Source organism: Oncorhynchus kisutch, linkage group LG21 (genome assembly GCF_002021735.2).
Source record: "Oncorhynchus kisutch isolate 150728-3 linkage group LG21, Okis_V2, whole genome shotgun sequence".
Taxonomy (NCBI): Eukaryota; Metazoa; Chordata; class Actinopteri; order Salmoniformes; family Salmonidae; genus Oncorhynchus; species Oncorhynchus kisutch.
The window spans coordinates 2097840-2118842 of NC_034194.2; the positions used below are offsets into that span (position 1 = coordinate 2097840).

At 40.3% G+C, this 21003-nt stretch overlaps 1 protein-coding gene across 1 annotated transcript in view; it reads left to right on the forward strand.

Annotated features, from left to right (window-relative positions):
- Window positions 1–21003, forward strand: part of LOC109876211 (protein lin-28 homolog B-like) — a 55473-nt gene that overhangs the window by 18372 nt on the left and 16098 nt on the right. The window contains exon 3 of the mRNA XM_031800801.1: window positions 2688–2878. Coding sequence (XP_031656661.1) covers window positions 2688–2878 — 191 coding nt within the window. The remainder of the gene's footprint in view (window positions 1–2687; window positions 2879–21003) is intronic.

Below are 21003 nucleotides of genomic sequence, written 5' to 3' on the forward strand. Positions count from 1 at the left end.
AATAGCCGTACAGGGACGCTCCCCATCCATCCAACCAGACAGAGAAACGGAGAAAACTCCCCAAATACAGGTGTGCTAAGCTTATAGCATCATAACCAAGAACACTCGATGCTGTAATCGCTGCCAAAGGTGCTTCAACACAGTACTGAGTAAAGGGTCTGACTAATTAAGTCAATGTGATATTTCATTTTTTATTTATTTATACATTTGCAAAAAAAAGAAGTATATTTTTTCTTTGTCATTATGGGGTATTGTGTGTAGATTGATGAGGGAAAAATATATTGAATCCATTTTAGAATAACATAACAAAATGTGGAAAAAGTCAAGGGGTCTGAATACTTCTCTGAATGAACTGCTTCACACATCACAACTGCTGCTACCAGACTCTTATTATACTACTCAATTTATACACTTGCGGTGGCCTCTCTCAGTAGGAAGGCTATGCTCACTGAGTCTGTACATAGTCAAACCTTTCCTTAATCTTGGGTCAGTCACAGTGGTCAGGTATTCGCTGTTTAGGGCCAAATAACATTCCAGTTTGTTCAGTTTTTTGGTTAATTCTTTCCAATGTGTCAAGGAATTATCTTTTGGTTTTCTCATGATTTGGTTGGGTATAATTGTGTTCCTGTCCTGGGGCTCTGTTCACAAACAGAAACAGACCCCACAGAGCCCCAGGACATGAACACAATTAGACCCAATCAAATCACAAGAAAACAAAAAGATAAGGACTAGCTTGCTTAGGGGACTCTTCTCCAGGTTAATCTCTCTGTAGGTGATGGCTTTGTTATGGAAGGTTTGGGAATTGCTTCCTTTTAGGTGGTTGTAGAATTTAACGTCTATTTTCTCAATTTTGATAATTAGCGGGTATCGTGCTAATTCTGCACTGCATGCATTATTTGGTGTTTTACGTTTTCTCCCTCACTCTCATGCTTTCTCATTCTCTTTCTGACCGTGCCCTCCTGACCTCTGTGTGTAAACTGAAACCAGGCAAGACACCCTCCAGGACACTTGAGAGGAGGGTATTTTACACACACACACTCACATGCTGACCACACCGCTCGCGTCGGTCAGCATGTGAGTGTGTGTCAATTTAACAAGGCACAGCTGTTAATTGAAATGCATTCCAGGTGACTACCTCATGAAGCTGGTTGAGAGAATGCCAAGAGTGTGCAAAGCTGTCATCAAGGCAAAGGGTGGCTATTTGAAGAATACTCACTTTTGGTTACTACATGATTCCGTATGTATTATTTTATAGTTGTGATGTCTTCACTAATATTGTACAATGTAGAAAATATTTTAAAAAAAATAAGGAAAAACGATGGAATGAGTAGGCGTGTCCAAACCTTTGACTGGTACTGTCTGTCTGTCTGTCTGTATGTAGTGAATGAATTGCTGTTGATTCTTCTATAGATACCACACTTAGAAAGATTCAGCGTATGCAAGATGTAATTCATGAATATATTGTAGCATCTTTAATAGCTTTGTTTTGACTATCTTAATTCTAACAGGAAATGAATATATTGTAGCACTTTAACAGGAAAAGTAGATTATATAGTAATAAAATAGCATTATACATTAGCATTAGCAAATAAATACCTTTAAATCCGTATTAAAAAAATTATGTTTTCAAAAAAAATATATGGTACTGACTGCAATGCATCTTTCATTTCCCTCGTTCTTTTCTATTTGTTTCCAAAGGTAATGTTTAATTAATAACATTGGTATGAAAGGTTGATTAAAGAAAATTACTATACATTGGGCCAGATTTACAAAGCAATTGCATTCTACCTATTATATTTTTGAGAAACATAGAATTCGTTTTTCCTTAATTAACCCTCATGGTTTATACATACTCTTATCTTACTCAGACCCTTACATTTATTCTTACTGTTATTATACTCTTGTTTTGCCTTAGTCTTACATATCTGTATGTTGTTCACCATAGAGAAACAAATGCAACATTTGCACTGTTATAAAATGACTTAGTTAATCTAACCTAAACAGTATCCTTTCTACCTGACTGTATTTTGGGTATACAATAATTAAGCCTTCTTTCTTCCTTCTGTCACTCAATGTCCACATTTCTCTCACATGTTTTCACTTTTCTCTTTATACTGTTCTCTTTCTTTCCTTCCTCCATTTTCTACATTCTCTCTATTGTTTGACTCTCTCTCATTCTTATTCTTCCCTTGTGTCTTCTGTTCTCTCTCTCTCGCTCTCTCCATTCCCTCCATTTATGTTGTTTGGTAACAAGCTTGTTTGAGTAGCTCTTTATAGGCTCGCATACTGTTGGCTTACTCTCCCACTCTTTCAACTGTATTAAAGCATGGCATGCTGTGTGGGTGTTGTTTCCCTCTGTTAAGTTTGGTTACGTTTTGTTTAATCGTTAAAAAGTAAAAGCTACCGATTTTTCCAATTTGAATAACATTTTTCGTAAGACAGTTTAACGGACCTTGACTATGACAGGAATTAAATACTCAATTGCCATTCTGAATAAAGCTTTATGCCAGTCCAAAAATCATTCATTGTAACAGTGCAGAGTTTTTTTTAAAGGGGTTGTCTGGGTCTAATTGTAATTACATGGTTATAGTTCAGTATCTTTTAAAAGGCGATTTTCTGTAATTCAAATTCTATGGTTAAAGGGCAGCATTTTTAAAGGCGTGGTCTGTTTATTTTTTCCTCCACAGAGTAAGCTGGTGATGGATGGCTTCCGCAGCCTGAAAGAGGGCGAGCAGGTGGAGTTCACCTTTAAGAAGTCCTCCAAGGGCCTGGAGTCCCTGCGGGTGACGGGGCCGGACGGGGGACCATGCGCAGGCAGCGAGAGGAGACCCAAAGGGAAGGCCACGACCCAGAAGAACCGCAAACAAAAGGGTGACCGGTGAGTACAAGAGCAAAGCATGCTGGGAAGGCTCTGATTAACAGGAAGTCAAATATGGATGGAGCTTTGCTGTAGTAGGCACATGTGTTTAAAATGGACAAAATGGTTGTTACTGGAAACTAAAGTTAGTGACATTGGACAACATAAATAATTGAAAAGGCTAAGCTGATTCGAAATATGCTTATGATCAATTTTATACGTACATTTTACTAACGACAACACAACCCAAATTAATCTGAGGGTTTAGAGTGTCTTTTCAAAATCCTCTTTACAAAACCTACAAAACCTTTTCTAGTGGTATTCATATGGTGGTGATTTTTGTATTAGCCTTAATTGGACAAGTTCAGAAAGTATCTTACTGTTCCCAGCTCGTAACACACATTTTTACTTTATAATATCTGTAGAAAGTATTCACACTCCTTCACTTTTCCCACATTTTGTTGTGTTACAGACTGAATTTAACATTGATTACATTTATATATTTTTGGTCACTGGCCTACGCACAGTACCCCATAATGTCAAAGTGGAATTATGTTTTTAAAAATGTTTACAAATGATTTAAAAATGAAAAGCTGCAATGTCTTGAGTCAATAAGTATTCAACCCCTTGGTTATGTCAAGCCTAAATAAGTTCAGGAGTAAAAATGTGCTTAAAAAGTCACATAAGAAGTTGCATGGACTCACTCTGTGTGCAATAATAGTGTTTAACCCACTAGAGTCGATTGACGCAATTTAAGCTAGAGATACTGTTTCTCTGGCAGAGCTAAAGGGGTGTTTGGTCCTCGCACAAAAACCTCTGTAATGTCCAAACTCTTTGGAAAGATGAGACTCTCACAAACATGATGGTGGTCTCCTCTATGACCCCCACAAGTGTCAGGAGACTCGTCTGAAGTTTGTACCGTTGATGTACTTCTGTTTGTCCAAACTGTTTAGGCTACAAACTAATGTGACCCCACGGTGGAAAGGGGAGATTCTCACGAACATGAAGGTGTTCTTCGTTTCTCTCTATGACCCCCATAAATGTCACAGGAATCGTCTGAGGGTAACCGGTACCGTTTTTTTTAAACTATGGAAGTAGGAAGGCAGTTTTGCGCTAAATATGTGTAAAAACTAAAATATATTAGGGGTCGACTGATTACATTTCTCATATATACAGTGGGGCAAAAAAGTATTTAGTCAGCCACCAATTGTGCAAGTTCTCCCACTTAAAAAGATGAGAGGCCTGTAATTTTCATCATAGGTACACTTCAACTATGACAGACAAAATGAGGAAAAAAAAATCCTGAAAATCACATTGTAGGATTTTTAATGAATTTATTTGCAAATTATGGTGGAAAATAAGTATTGCTTGCAACAAGGCACGAAAGTAAATCTGCCCAAAAATTGGCAAAGAAATCAAATTTATGCAGTGAGTACAAAGTGTTATATTTGTGGCAAATCCAAAACAACACATCACTGAGTACCACTCTTCACATTTTCAAGCATAGTGGTGTCTGCATCATGTTATGGGTATTCTTGCCATCGGCAAGGACCAGGGAGTTTTTTATAATAAAAAAAACAGAATGGAGCTAAGCACAGGCAATCCCACAGGCAATCCTAGAGGAGAACCTGGTTTAGTCTGCTTTTTACCAGACACTGGGAGACAAATTCGCCTTTCAGCAGGACAATAACCTAAAACACAAGGTGAAATGTGTACAAAACATTAAGAACCCCTTCCCAATATTGAGTGTCAGAGCTTTCCCCTGGAAAAGAGCAGGTGTTCTTAGTGTTTGTGCACTGTGTACACTGGAGTTGCTTACCAATATGACATTGAATGTTCCGAGTGGCCTATTTAGAGTTTTTACTTCAATCGGCTTGAAAATGGCTGTCTAGCAATGATCAACTATCAATTTATCAGAGCTTGAACCATTTGTTAAAAGAATAATATGCAAATATTGTGCAATCCATGTGTGCAAAACACTTAGAGACTTACCCAGAAAGACTCACTGCTCTAGTCGCTGCCAAAGGTGATTCTAAGATGTATTGACTCAGGGGTGTGAATACTTATTTAAATGAGATATTTTTGTATTTCATTTTCAATCAATTAACAAACATTTCCAAAAACAGGTTTTCACTTTGTCATTGTGGGTTCTTGTGTGTAGATGGGTGAGATTTGTATATATTGAATCCATGTTGAATTCAGGCTGTAACACAACAACATGTGGAATAAGTCTTGGGGTATGACTACTTTCTGAAGGCACTGTATATGTTTCTGTCCTCAGCATCAGTTAAATCTTTCTCAGGGGACCTATATTGTGGATTCAAACCTAGATCTAAGTACACTATGGTTGCTATGGTTATTCCGCTCGATGATCATGCATTGAATAGGGCACTTTGCCCGCTATTTCACAGCTATTTAAAGTCACTTTGTCAGCTTCCACATTGTAGACCATCTTAAATGTGTGCCTGGGTAAGTTTGTGTGAATCTTAATGCATTTTACTGCAGCCATTTTGACAGGGGGTGTTTTGTCAGAGGAAGGCCCATAAAATGATCAGACTCCAGCCACCCATACACACCCATACACTATTCTCTCTGTGGCAAACAGTCTGGGGAAAACAGGATCCAGGACAGTTTCTACCCCCAAGCCATAAGACGGATAAATAAGACTGATAAATAGCTAATCAAATGGCTAGCTGGACCACCTGCAATGACCCTTTTGTCTTGAACCTAACTGTCTTGCACTGACTATACACACACACACTCACACATACTTACACACACACAAATACACACCCCACACACATAATGTACACACCCCACACACATGCATACTGACACCACACACACACACACACACACACACACACACACACACACACACACACACACACACACACACACACACACACACACACACACACACACACACACACACATTCATACTCACCACATATACTGCTGCTGTCTTATCTATCCTTGTCACTTTACACCTACCTCTATGTACATAGCTACCTGAATTACTTGGTACCTCTGCATATCGACTCAGTACTGGTACTCCCTCTATCAGTGGTGTAGTGGAGTTCTGCGGGGCCCTGTCCAAAGGTCCAAGCAAAGGCCCCTCCCCAACCCCATTGGGGCAGAGAGAATGTGCAGTTTTATAGCTAATGTCATGCTAATTTGCACGTTTTGCGATGAGGCTTACAGAACATGTTGCTGTTTTAGTGCTCAGGGATTCTTGAAAGACAGGACAATCAACTTTTCTCCCCAAAAATATTTGTCTTAAAATTAACAACATTTTAAATATATATTTCGATTGACCAATCAGCTATCACACCATGTAAAAGAACAACCTCCTATTTGTATTTATGTGTCATAAAATGCAACAAACTGCAATTTTTTTTCAACTCCTCCAGGCATTTCCTTTGTTACAATTATTGTCCAACAACAGTTTTTAAAGGCCTTGATTGTTTAACTCTAACATTAGATCATTCAAATGTTCTTTTAGTTTGATTTATTAGCACTCTTAAAAGCTCCAGGGATAATGTCTTCAGCATTTTGGCATGTTTGTCTAGTCATAATACAACAACATTAATTATGTAAATACTTCCCCTTTGGTTTCGCACGGCTATTGCTTTAATTGTTTAAGAATCTGTTGCAGAACAGTGATTAAGGGGTTAACCATCAGTGGCTTGTCAACTGCGTCACTCATGTAAATACTTTCCCTTTGGTCTAGCACGGCTATTGCTTTAATTGTTTAAGAATCTGTTGCAGAACAGTGATTAAGGGGTTAACCATCAGTGGCTTGTCAACTCCGTCACTCATGTAAATACTTTCCCTTTGGTCTAGCACGGCTATTGCTTTAATTGTTTAAGAATCTGTTGCAGAACAGTGATTAAGGGGTTAACCATCAGTGGCTTGTCAACTCCGTCACTCATGTAAATACTTTCCCTTTGGTTTCGCACGGCTATTGCTTTAATTGTTTAAGAATCTGTTGCAGAACAGTGATTAAGGGGTTAACCATCAGTGGCTTGTCAACTCCGTCACTCATGTAAATACTTTCCCTTTGGTCTAGCACGGCTATTGCTTTAATTGTTTAAGAATCTGTTGCAGAACAGTGATTAAGGGGTTAACCATCAGTGGCTTGTCAACTCCGTCACTCATGTAAATACTTTCCCTTTGGTTTCGCACGGCTATTGCTTTAATTGTTTAAGAATCTGTTGCAGAACAGTGATTAAGGGGTTAACCATCAGTGGCTTGTCAACTCCGTCACTCATGTAAATACTTTCCCTTTGGTTTCGCACGGCTATTGCTTTAATTGTTTAAGAATCTGTTGCAGAACAGTGATTAAGGGGTTAACCATCAGTGGCTTGTCAACTCCGTCACTCATGTAAATACTTTCCCTTTGGTTTCGCACGGCTATTGCTTTAATTGTTTAAGAATCTGTTGCAGAACAGTGATTAAGGGGTTAACCATCAGTGGCTTGTCAACTCCGTCACTCATGTAAATACTTTCCCTTTGGTCTAGCACGGCTATTGCTTTAATTGTTTAAGAATCTGTTGCAGAACAGTGATTAAGGGGTTAACCATCAGTGGCTTGTCAACTCCGTCACTCATGTAAATACTTTCCCTTTGGTCTAGCACGGCTATTGCTTTAATTGTTTAAGAATCTGTTGCAGAACAGTGATTAAGGGGTTAACCATCAGTGGCTTGTCAACTCCGTCACTCATGTAAATACTTTCCCTTTGGTTTCGCACGGCTATTGCTTTAATTGTTTAAGAATCTGTTGCAGAACAGTGATTAAGGGGTTAACCATCAGTGGCTTGTCAACTCCGTCACTCATGTAAATACTTTCCCTTTGGTCTAGCACGGCTATTGCTTTAATTGTTTAAGAATCTGTTGCAGAACAGTGATTAAGGGGTTAACCATCAGTGGCTTGTCAACTGCGTCACTCATGTAAATACTTTCCCTTTGGTCTAGCACGGCTATTGCTTTAATTGTTTAAGAATCTGTTGCAGAACAGTGATTAAGGGGTTAACCATCAGTGGCTTGTCAACTCCGTCACTCATGTAAATACTTTCCCTTTGGTCTAGCACGGCTATTGCTTTAATTGTTTAAGAATCTGTTGCAGAACAGTGATTAAGGGGTTAACCATCAGTGGCTTGTCAACTCCGTCACTCATGTAAATACTTTCCCTTTGGTCTAGCACGGCTATTGCTTTAATTGTTTAAGAATCTGTTGCAGAACAGTGATTAAGGGGTTAACCATCAGTGGCTTGTCAACTCCGTCACTCATGTAAATACTTTCCCTTTGGTTTCGCACGGCTATTGCTTTAATTGTTTAAGAATCTGTTGCAGAACAGTGATTAAGGGGTTAACCATCAGTGGCTTGTCAACTCCGTCACTCATGTAAATACTTTCCCTTTGGTCTAGCACGGCTATTGCTTTAATTGTTTAAGAATCTGTTGCAGAACAGTGATTAAGGGGTTAACCATCAGTGGCTTGTCAACTCCGTCACTCATGTAAATACTTTCCCTTTGGTCTAGCACGGCTATTGCTTTAATTGTTTAAGAATCTGTTGCAGAACAGTGATTAAGGGGTTAACCATCAGTGGCTTGTCAACTCCGTCACTCATGTAAATACTTTCCCTTTGGTTTCGCACGGCTATTGCTTTAATTGTTTAAGAATCTGTTGCAGAACAGTGATTAAGGGGTTAACCATCAGTGGCTTGTCAACTCCGTCACTCATGTAAATACTTTCCCTTTGGTCTAGCACGGCTATTGCTTTAATTGTTTAAGAATCTGTTGCAGAACAGTGATTAAGGGGTTAACCATCAGTGGCTTGTCAACTCCGTCACTCATGTAAATACTTTCCCTTTGGTCTAGCACGGCTATTGCTTTAATTGTTTAAGAATCTGTTGCAGAACAGTGATTAAGGGGTTAACCATCAGTGGCTTGTCAACTCCGTCACTCATGTAAATACTTTCCCTTTGGTCTAGCACGGCTATTGCTTTAATTGTTTAAGAATCTGTTGCAGAACAGTGATTAAGGGGTTAACCATCAGTGGCTTGTCAACTCCGTCACTCATGTAAATACTTTCCCTTTGGTCTAGCACGGCTATTGCTTTAATTGTTTAAGAATCTGTTGCAGAACAGTGATTAAGGGGTTAACCATCAGTGGCTTGTCAACTCCGTCACTCATGTAAATACTTTCCCTTTGGTTTCGCACGGCTATTGCTTTAATTGTTTAAGAATCTGTTGCAGAACAGTGATTAAGGGGTTAACCATCAGTGGCTTGTCAACTCCGTCACTCATGTAAATACTTTCCCTTTGGTCTAGCACGGCTATTGCTTTAATTGTTTAAGAATCTGTTGCAGAACAGTGATTAAGGGGTTAACCATCAGTGGCTTGTCAACTCCGTCACTCATGTAAATACTTTCCCTTTGGTTTCGCACGGCTATTGCTTTAATTGTTTAAGAATCTGTTGCAGAACAGTGATTAAGGGGTTAACCATCAGTGGCTTGTCAACTCCGTCACTCATGTAAATACTTTCCCTTTGGTTTCGCACGGCTATTGCTTTAATTGTTTAAGAATCTGTTGCAGAACAGTGATTAAGGGGTTAACCATCAGTGGCTTGTCAACTCCGTCACTCATGTAAATACTTTCCCTTTGGTTTCGCACGGCTATTGCTTTAATTGTTTAAGAATCTGTTGCAGAACAGTGATTAAGGGGTTAACCATCAGTGGCTTGTCAACTCCGTCACTCATGTAAATACTTTCCCTTTGGTTTCGCACGGCTATTGCTTTAATTGTTTAAGAATCTGTTGCAGAACAGTGATTAAGGGGTTAACCATCAGTGGCTTGTCAACTCCGTCACTCATGTAAATACTTTCCCTTTGGTCTAGCACGGCTATTGCTTTAATTGTTTAAGAATCTGTTGCAGAACAGTGATTAAGGGGTTAACCATCAGTGGCTTGTCAACTCCGTCACTCATGTAAATACTTTCCCTTTGGTCTAGCACGGCTATTGCTTTAATTGTTTAAGAATCTGTTGCAGAACAGTGATTAAGGGGTTAACCATCAGTGGCTTGTCAACTCCGTCACTCATGTAAATACTTTCCCTTTGGTTTCGCACGGCTATTGCTTTAATTGTTTAAGAATCTGTTGCAGAACAGTGATTAAGGGGTTAACCATCAGTGGCTTGTCAACTCCGTCACTCATGTAAATACTTTCCCTTTGGTCTAGCACGGCTATTGCTTTAATTGTTTAAGAATCTGTTGCAGAACAGTGATTAAGGGGTTAACCATCAGTGGCTTGTCAACTCCGTCACTCATGTAAATACTTTCCCTTTGGTCTAGCACGGCTATTGCTTTAATTGTTTAAGAATCTGTTGCAGAACAGTGATTAAGGGGTTAACCATCAGTGGCTTGTCAACTCCGTCACTCATGTAAATACTTTCCCTTTGGTCTAGCACGGCTATTGCTTTAATTGTTTAAGAATCTGTTGCAGAACAGTGATTAAGGGGTTAACCATCAGTGGCTTGTCAACTCCGTCACTCATGTAAATACTTTCCCTTTGGTTTCGCACGGCTATTGCTTTAATTGTTTAAGAATCTGTTGCAGAACAGTGATTAAGGGGTTAACCATCAGTGGCTTGTCAACTCCGTCACTCATGTAAATACTTTCCCTTTGGTCTAGCACGGCTATTGCTTTAATTGTTTAAGAATCTGTTGCAGAACAGTGATTAAGGGGTTAACCATCAGTGGCTTGTCAACTCCGTCACTCATGTAAATACTTTCCCTTTGGTTTCGCACGGCTATTGCTTTAATTGTTTAAGAATCTGTTGCAGAACAGTGATTAAGGGGTTAACCATCAGTGGCTTGTCAACTCCGTCACTCATGTAAATACTTTCCCTTTGGTCTAGCACGGCTATTGCTTTAATTGTTTAAGAATCTGTTGCAGAACAGTGATTAAGGGGTTAACCATCAGTGGCTTGTCAACTCCGTCACTCATGTAAATACTTTCCCTTTGGTTTCGCACGGCTATTGCTTTAATTGTTTAAGAATCTGTTGCAGAACAGTGATTAAGGGGTTAACCATCAGTGGCTTGTCAACTCCGTCACTCATGTAAATACTTTCCCTTTGGTTTCGCACGGCTATTGCTTTAATTGTTTAAGAATCTGTTGCAGAACAGTGATTAAGGGGTTAACCATCAGTGGCTTGTCAACTCCGTCACTCATGTAAATACTTTCCCTTTGGTTTCGCACGGCTATTGCTTTAATTGTTTAAGAATCTGTTGCAGAACAGTGATTAAGGGGTTAACCATCAGTGGCTTGTCAACTCCGTCACTCATGTAAATACTTTCCCTTTGGTTTCGCACGGCTATTGCTTTAATTGTTTAAGAATCTGTTGCAGAACAGTGATTAAGGGGTTAACCATCAGTGGCTTGTCAACTCCGTCACTCATGTAAATACTTTCCCTTTGGTCTAGCACGGCTATTGCTTTAATTGTTTAAGAATCTGTTGCAGAACAGTGATTAAGGGGTTAACCATCAGTGGCTTGTCAACTCCGTCACTCATGTAAATACTTTCCCTTTGGTCTAGCACGGCTATTGCTTTAATTGTTTAAGAATCTGTTGCAGAACAGTGATTAAGGGGTTAACCATCAGTGGCTTGTCAACTCCGTCACTCATGTAAATACTTTCCCTTTGGTTTCGCACGGCTATTGCTTTAATTGTTTAAGAATCTGTTGCAGAACAGTGATTAAGGGGTTAACCATCAGTGGCTTGTCAACTCCGTCACTCATGTAAATACTTTCCCTTTGGTTTCGCACGGCTATTGCTTTAATTGTTTAAGAATCTGTTGCAGAACAGTGATTAAGGGGTTAACCATCAGTGGCTTGTCAACTCCGTCACTCATGTAAATACTTTCCCTTTGGTTTCGCACGGCTATTGCTTTAATTGTTTAAGAATCTGTTGCAGAACAGTGATTAAGGGGTTAACCATCAGTGGCTTGTCAACTCCGTCACTCATGTAAATACTTTCCCTTTGGTTTCGCACGGCTATTGCTTTAATTGTTTAAGAATCTGTTGCAGAACAGTGATTAAGGGGTTAACCATCAGTGGCTTGTCAACTCCGTCACTCATGTAAATACTTTCCCTTTGGTCTAGCACGGCTATTGCTTTAATTGTTTAAGAATCTGTTGCAGAACAGTGATTAAGGGGTTAACCATCAGTGGCTTGTCAACTCCGTCACTCATGTAAATACTTTCCCTTTGGTTTCGCACGGCTATTGCTTTAATTGTTTAAGAATCTGTTGCAGAACAGTGATTAAGGGGTTAACCATCAGTGGCTTGTCAACTCCGTCACTCATGTAAATACTTTCCCTTTGGTTTCGCACGGCTATTGCTTTAATTGTTTAAGAATCTGTTGCAGAACAGTGATTAAGGGGTTAACCATCAGTGGCTTGTCAACTCCGTCACTCATGTAAATACTTTCCCTTTGGTTTCGCACGGCTATTGCTTTAATTGTTTAAGAATCTGTTGCAGAACAGTGATTAAGGGGTTAACCATCAGTGGCTTGTCAACTCCGTCACTCATGTAAATACTTTCCCTTTGGTTTCGCACGGCTATTGCTTTAATTGTTTAAGAATCTGTTGCAGAACAGTGATTAAGGGGTTAACCATCAGTGGCTTGTCAACTCCGTCACTCATGTAAATACTTTCCCTTTGGTTTCGCACGGCTATTGCTTTAATTGTTTAAGAATCTGTTGCAGAACAGTGATTAAGGGGTTAACCATCAGTGGCTTGTCAACTCCGTCACTCATGTAAATACTTTCCCTTTGGTTTCGCACGGCTATTGCTTTAATTGTTTAAGAATCTGTTGCAGAACAGTGATTAAGGGGTTAACCATCAGTGGCTTGTCAACTCCGTCACTCATGTAAATACTTTCCCTTTGGTTTCGCACGGCTATTGCTTTAATTGTTTAAGAATCTGTTGCAGAACAGTGATTAAGGGGTTAACCATCAGTGGCTTGTCAACTCCGTCACTCATGTAAATACTTTCCCTTTGGTTTCGCACGGCTATTGCTTTAATTGTTTAAGAATCTGTTGCAGAACAGTGATTAAGGGGTTAACCATCAGTGGCTTGTCAACTCCGTCACTCATGTAAATACTTTCCCTTTGGTTTCGCACGGCTATTGCTTTAATTGTTTAAGAATCTGTTGCAGAACAGTGATTAAGGGGTTAACCATCAGTGGCTTGTCAACTCCGTCACTCATGTAAATACTTTCCCTTTGGTCTAGCACGGCTATTGCTTTAATTGTTTAAGAATCTGTTGCAGAACAGTGATTAAGGGGTTAACCATCAGTGGCTTGTCAACTCCGTCACTCATGTAAATACTTTCCCTTTGGTTTCGCACGGCTATTGCTTTAATTGTTTAAGAATCTGTTGCAGAACAGTGATTAAGGGGTTAACCATCAGTGGCTTGTCAACTCCGTCACTCATGTAAATACTTTCCCTTTGGTTTCGCACGGCTATTGCTTTAATTGTTTAAGAATCTGTTGCAGAACAGTGATTAAGGGGTTAACCATCAGTGGCTTGTCAACTCCGTCACTCATGTAAATACTTTCCCTTTGGTCTAGCACGGCTATTGCTTTAATTGTTTAAGAATCTGTTGCAGAACAGTGATTAAGGGGTTAACCATCAGTGGCTTGTCAACTCCGTCACTCATGTAAATACTTTCCCTTTGGTCTAGCACGGCTATTGCTTTAATTGTTTAAGAATCTGTTGCAGAACAGTGATTAAGGGGTTAACCATCAGTGGCTTGTCAACTCCGTCACTCATGTAAATACTTTCCCTTTGGTTTCGCACGGCTATTGCTTTAATTGTTTAAGAATCTGTTGCAGAACAGTGATTAAGGGGTTAACCATCAGTGGCTTGTCAACTCCGTCACTCATGTAAATACTTTCCCTTTGGTCTAGCACGGCTATTGCTTTAATTGTTTAAGAATCTGTTGCAGAACAGTGATTAAGGGGTTAACCATCAGTGGCTTGTCAACTCCGTCACTCATGTAAATACTTTCCCTTTGGTCTAGCACGGCTATTGCTTTAATTGTTTAAGAATCTGTTGCAGAACAGTGATTAAGGGGTTAACCATCAGTGGCTTGTCAACTCCGTCACTCATGTAAATACTTTCCCTTTGGTCTAGCACGGCTATTGCTTTAATTGTTTAAGAATCTGTTGCAGAACAGTGATTAAGGGGTTAACCATCAGTGGCTTGTCAACTCCGTCACTCATGGCTAACTCCCTTAATCACTGTTCTGAAACATATGCTTAACCAATTGAAGTACTTGCTGTTGACAATAGATATTCAAAACTGACATATTTTTGTCTTAAAAAGTAAGTTCATTTGTAAAATATGGAAAATGATTAATTTGAAAATCTCCAAATAAAACAGAACCATTCTATCAAATCTTTCAGCACTCTGGCAGAGTTAACTTTAGACAACAATGATAATCACAGTAGCAATTTAGTTTTTCCTGACTCTAAAACCTTATTAAATGTAACAGAACCATTCTATCAAATCTTTCAGCACTCTGGCAGAGTTAACTTTAGACAACAATGATAATCACAGTAGCAATTTAGTTTTTCCTGACTCTAAAACCTTATTAAATGTAACAGAACCATTCTATCAAATCTTTCAGCACTCTGGCAGAGTTAACTTTAGACAACAATGATAATCACAGTAGCAATTTAGTTTTTCCTGACTCTAAAACCTTATTAAATGTAACAGAACCATTCTATCAAATCTTTCAGCACTCTGGCAGAGTTAACTTTAGACAACAATGATAATCACAGTAGCAATTTAGTTTTTCCTGACTCTAAAACCTTATTAAATGTAACATATTCTAATCTGTCAGGCAGATGGAGTTGACATGTTATTGCTGTGAACATGTTGATTGCAATATTGTTTGTTTAAATCTATCAAAAGTAGAGACATTTCCAGATCATAACATGTGTAAGGTCCTTATGGTATGGCTGACCCTGCTCATTCCTGATTCCTTTAGGATTTTACCAAATCTCCAGACACATCTTTTAGGAATCACAGTTTTTAGATAAATGTTATTTACAGTCACAGAGGGCTATTGCAAGAAACTACATACGATACACTTTTTAGTTTAATATCCATTAGCTGACATGGAAATAGCTGACATAGTTGACATGGAAATAACATTTAGAAAATGCCCCTAAATGTAACTTTTAAGCTCAAATAATGCAACAATAAGTTTCCCTGCCCGACAATGTTTGTCACGGCTAATTTCCTGCTATTCTTCACATTTTGTCATGAGGCTGAGAGAAAATGGTGTAGTTATAAAGCAAATTTCCTGCTATTCTACACATTTTGTCATGAGGCTGGGAGAAAATGGTGTAGTTAAAGCTATTTTCCCGATTTTTTTAAATATTTTTTATTTTTATTTTTCTCCATTTGTTTTTTTTTTCATGGCTTTTCACTTTCTATTATTATTTAAATGTTATATCTTTAACTCTGCACTGTTGGAAAAGGACCCGTAAGTAAGCATTTTCACTGTTAGTCTACACCTGTTGTTTACAAAGCATGTGACAAATAAAATTGGATTTGATGTCTGAAGACTGAATACAGTGTGTGGTGTTGTGTTGCCCTATTACAGGCACAAGACTTAAGATTTTCAGTAGAAGTGATCGTTGAATGTGAGCTCTTTCCCGACATGAGCATTTTTTGAAATGTCTTGTATAGTCCCCAAGGCTTATATGGAACACCCTGAAATAGCTTGATGATTGCTGTATCTGTGCCCTCCCTCCCTCCCTCCCTCCCTCCCTTCTCCTTTTCTACTGAGAGAACATGCAGTTCCTACTCTCCATGTGTCTGTGCACCTGGTGCTGCGGTGAACACAGAGAGCCAGTTAACATAGCCAGATAGAGCTATATCTGGCTCCTTCGTAGGAGGCTACTGCACATAGCTACACTGTACAGTGTACATTAAAGCCACAATCTGGGGTTTGTGTATTCAGACCCAACGGCAGCCCCTCCGCCACTTGCAGTGCTAGAGAAATGGAACTACTGTCAAATTCGTACACACAGCTCGTAAGCCATTTCTAAGTTATTCTTCAACAATCAATGGGTATAGGGCGGGCTAACCCTCGAACAGCAGGAAATCTGCCTGATTATGCCATTAAAAATAACGCATTTTCCATCTCATAACCAATAGAACACCTCAAATAACAAATAGAACATCTTCTAGTCTAGATTCAATTTCTCACAAAAATAAAACGCCATATTAAAGAACAGAAGACTATCTAAAATGTTCCTTATGCAAAACCATGTCTGAGACTCAGAGCATACAAAATAATTTTACAATTACAGCTAAACTGTTTTTAAAATTGTAATTCGATACATATCGGGCTTAATTTGCTATCTATGGCCATAATATTGGGCCAAATTTACATTTATTAAACCTAGGATTCATGATTCATTACAGCTACATCATTTAATGTATTAAATTCATAGTTTAGTTCCAAAACTACATGAAAAACACTTTAAAGCTCATTTCTGAAGCTTCTATATTCCATTATAAACTGGGTAGTTTGGACCCTGATTGCTGATTGGCTGACAGCTGTGGTATTTCAGACCGTATATCACAAAGTATGACAAAAAAATTAAGGTTAACTGCTCTAATTAGGTTGGTAACCAGTTTATAATAGCAATAAGGCACCTTTGGGGTTTGTGGTATATGGCCAATTTACCACGGGCTGTATCCACTCCCTCTGCGTTGCGTTGTGACTAAGAACAGCCTTTAGCCGTGGTAAATTGACCTTATACCACACCCCCTCATGCCTTATTGCTTAAATATAAAAACACTTTCCTAATATTGAGTTGCCCCTCCGTTTTGCCCTCAGAACAGTCTCAATTCGTAGGGGCACACAAGGTGTCGAAGTGTTCCACAGGGATGCTGATAATATAATAATGGCCCATGTTGACTCCAATGCTTCCCACAGTTGTGTCAAGTTGGCTGGATGTCCTTTGGGAGGTGGACCATTCTTGATACACACAGGAAACTGTTGAGCGTGAAAAACCCAGCAGTATTGCAGTTTTTGACACAAACTGGTGCGTCTGGCACCTACTACCACACCCTGTTCAAAGGTACATAAATATTTTGTCTTACCCATTCACTCTCTGAATGGCACACATACACAATCCATGACTCAATTGTCTCATGGCTTAAAAATCCTTCTTTAACCGGTCTCCTCCCGTTCATCTACACTGATTTGAAGTGGATTTAACAAATGACATTAATAAGGGATCATAGCTTTCACCATACCAGTCTATGTCATGGAGAGAGCAAGTGTTCCTAATGTTTTGTCCACTCAGTGTAGTCTACACACCATAGAAATACAATGGATTTTACCTAGCATACTACGACTCCCAGGGTGCAATGCTTCACCCAGCTGTTGCTAGTTATCATATTATAGTGCTGAAAAGAATATATGTCATTGTCACTCCAAAATAATTTGAATTTAGTTGCTGGTAGAATAACGTTACAAAGCAAATGTAATGTGTAAAATAGTTTTTCATGTATTTTTGGAAGTAAACCTCCCTCACTGCACTGCTTTGTAACACCTTTTGCATAGTTTTTTTTGGTAGGCTGGTTTTCATCTGCTCTGTAAGCAAAGTATTCCCATATTTTGTTTCTGGAGCCAGTTTTGTAAACAACCTGCTGGAGTGGAGGTATGATGTTTTCGTTAGAAGAGGCCATGTTGACGGCATTTTCTCTCTCTTGCTTCTCAAAAGTGTCTCACACGGTGTCAGCAGCATGCGCAAGCGCAAGGAGCCTGGCTAGCTTACTACTGCCACCTTGAGAAGATTCAGACAAATTACTAGACAGACTCGCTCACCTCAGACCGTATATGACGCGAGACGCATTTGATAGAATTACCGAAAGTAACAAATTCTAGTACCAAACCGTTTTTCATGTTCTACTATTGAAAAAGTACAGACGTTTTGGTATACCATGCAACACTACAGTAGATGTGAGTGCAATATCTGCATAGACCAAATCACTGTGCCATTGCTATACTATTCTGGCTATCCAATCCCACTCTTACTCCCCCTTATCTGCCGAAAGGGTTCCCTGGTTATTTCCGTGTAGTTGGGATAAGTGGAGTACTTTGTGGTTTATCTTAATGGTGTTCTGATTGTGCTTCGGATAGGGAGCTGTGCTTCGGATAGGGAGCTGTGCTTCGGATAGGGAGCTGTGCTTCGGATAGGGAGCTGTGCTTCGGATAGGGAGCTGTGCTTCGGATAGGGAGCTGTGCTTCGGATAGGGAGCTGTGTTGGTAGGTAGGCGGCAGGTACTTGAGCCTGATTAAACCTCTTGGTTCTGTGTAAGGGGCCACAGGGCTGCGCTACCGAAGCCGCCAAGATGTCCACATACACATGTTGGGTTTGCTCCTAGCAGAACCCGGCTCGGCGACGCAAACGTCTGTGCTTGCATACTCCCTAAAGCAGGGGGGGTTCTACTTTGGTAGAGGTACTGCAGGGGGTCCGCAGCCAGATAGAGAAATACAAAATCAAATCATCTGCCCAAGGGATCTGTGAAATAAGTTTAGATGGTGTAATACAAAACAATGTAATATTATTCATTTACAATGTATGTTCCTAACCATGGGCAACATAGGCCTGGAAGGCTCACAGGGATATTGGTATCCACAGTACTCCACCAATTATACATTTACAAATGTTTGTGTTCCCCAAAAATGCACTTAATTCACAGTAACTGTCCACTACAAATCTCACATTTTAAATGTTTACATTCTGTTAGCTCATACCCAAATAATGTTGTTGACTCGTCATATACTTGTATTTGTGGTCAAAGCATGCCTTTTTCAGAAATGCTTGCTATTTCCTCATTGGCCGATCAGCGGTCAACTTGCGTTAATAATTTGAATGACCGTTATTTGCCCACGTCATTCTGTTGTTGTGGTACGCCCACACCATTCCAACACAGCTGCATTGGCCGATCAGCGGTCAACTTGCGTTAATAATTTGAATGACCGTTATTTGCCCACGTCATTCTGTTGTTGTGGTACGCCCACACCATTCCAACACAGCTGCATTGGCCGATCAGCGGTCAACTTGCGTTAATAATTTGAATGACCGTTATTTGCCCACGTCATTCTGTTGTTGTGGTACGCCCACACCATTCCAACACAGCTGCATTGGCCGATCAGCGGTCAACTTGCGTTAATAATTTGAATGACCGTTATTTGCCCACGTCATTCTGTTGTTGTGGTACGCCCACACCATTCCAACACAGCTGCATTGGCCGATCAGCGGTCAACTTGCGTTAATAATTTGAATGACCGTTATTTGCCCACGTCATTCTGTTGTTGTGGTACGCCCACACCATTCCAACACAGCTGCATTGGCCGATCAGCGGTCAACTTGCGTTAATAATTTGAATGACCGTTATTTGCCCACGTCATTCTGTTGTTGTGGTACGCCCACACCATTCCAACACAGCTGCATTGGCCGATCAGCGGTCAACTTGCGTTAATAATTTGAATGACCGTTATTTGCCCACGTCATTCTGTTGTTGTGGTACGCCCACACCATTCCAACACAGCTGCATTGGCCGATCAGCGGTCAACTTGCGTTAATAATTTGAATGACCGTTATTTGCCCACGTCATTCTGTTGTTGTGGTACGCCCACACCATTCCAACACAGCTGCATTGGCCGATCAGCGGTCAACTTGCGTTAATAATTTGAATGACCGTTATTTGCCCACGTCATTCTGTTGTTGTGGTACGCCCACACCATTCCAACACAGCTGCATTGGCCGATCAGCGGTCAACTTGCGTTAATAATTTGAATGACCGTTATTTGCCCACGTCATTCTGTTGTTGTGGTACGCCCACACCATTCCAACACAGCTGCATTGGCCGATCAGCGGTCAACTTGCGTTAATAATTTGAATGACCGTTATTTGCCCACGTCATTCTGTTGTTGTGGTACGCCCACACCATTCCAACACAGCTGCATTGGCCGATCAGCGGTCAACTTGCGTTAATAATTTGAATGACCGTTATTTGCCCACGTCATTCTGTTGTTGTGGTACGCCCACACCATTCCAACACAGCTGCATTGGCCGATCAGCGGTCAACTTGCGTTAATAATTTGAATGACCGTTATTTGCCCACGTCATTCTGTTGTTGTGGTACGCCCACACCATTCCAACACAGCTGCATTGGCCGATCAGCGGTCAACTTGCGTTAATAATTTGAATGACCGTTATTTGCCCACGTCAGTCTGTTGTTGTGGTACGCCCACACCATTCCAACACAGCTGCATTGGCCGATCAGCGGTCAACTTGCGTTAATAATTTGAATGACCGTTATTTGCCCACGTCATTCTGTTGTTGTGGTACGCCCACACCATTCCAACACAGCTGCATTGGCCGATCAGCGGTCAACTTGCGTTAATAATTTGAATGACCGTTATTTGCCCACGTCATTCTGTTGTTGTGGTACGCCCACACCATTCCAACACAGCTGCATTGGCCGATCAGCGGTCAACTTGCGTTAATAATTTGAATGACCGTTATTTGCCCACGTCATTCTGTTGTTGTGGTACGCCCACACCATTCCAACACAGCTGCATTGGCCGATCAGCGGTCAACTTGCGTTAATAATTTGAATGACCGTTATTTGCCCACGTCATTCTGTTGTTGTGGTACGCCCACACCATTCCAACACAGCTGCATTGGCCGATCAGCGGTCAACTTGCGTTAATAATTTGAATGACCGTTATTTGCCCACGTCATTCTGTTGTTGTGGTACGCCCACACCATTCCAACACAGCTGCATTGGCCGATCAGCGGTCAACTTGCGTTAATAATTTGAATGACCGTTATTTGCCCACGTCATTCTGTTGTTGTGGTACGCCCACACCATTCCAACACAGCTGCATTGGCCGATCAGCGGTCAACTTGCGTTAATAATTTGAATGACCGTTATTTGCCCACGTCATTCTGTTGTTGTGGTACGCCCACACCATTCCAACACAGCTGCATTGGCCGATCAGCGGTCAACTTGCGTTAATAATTTGAATGACCGTTATTTGCCCACG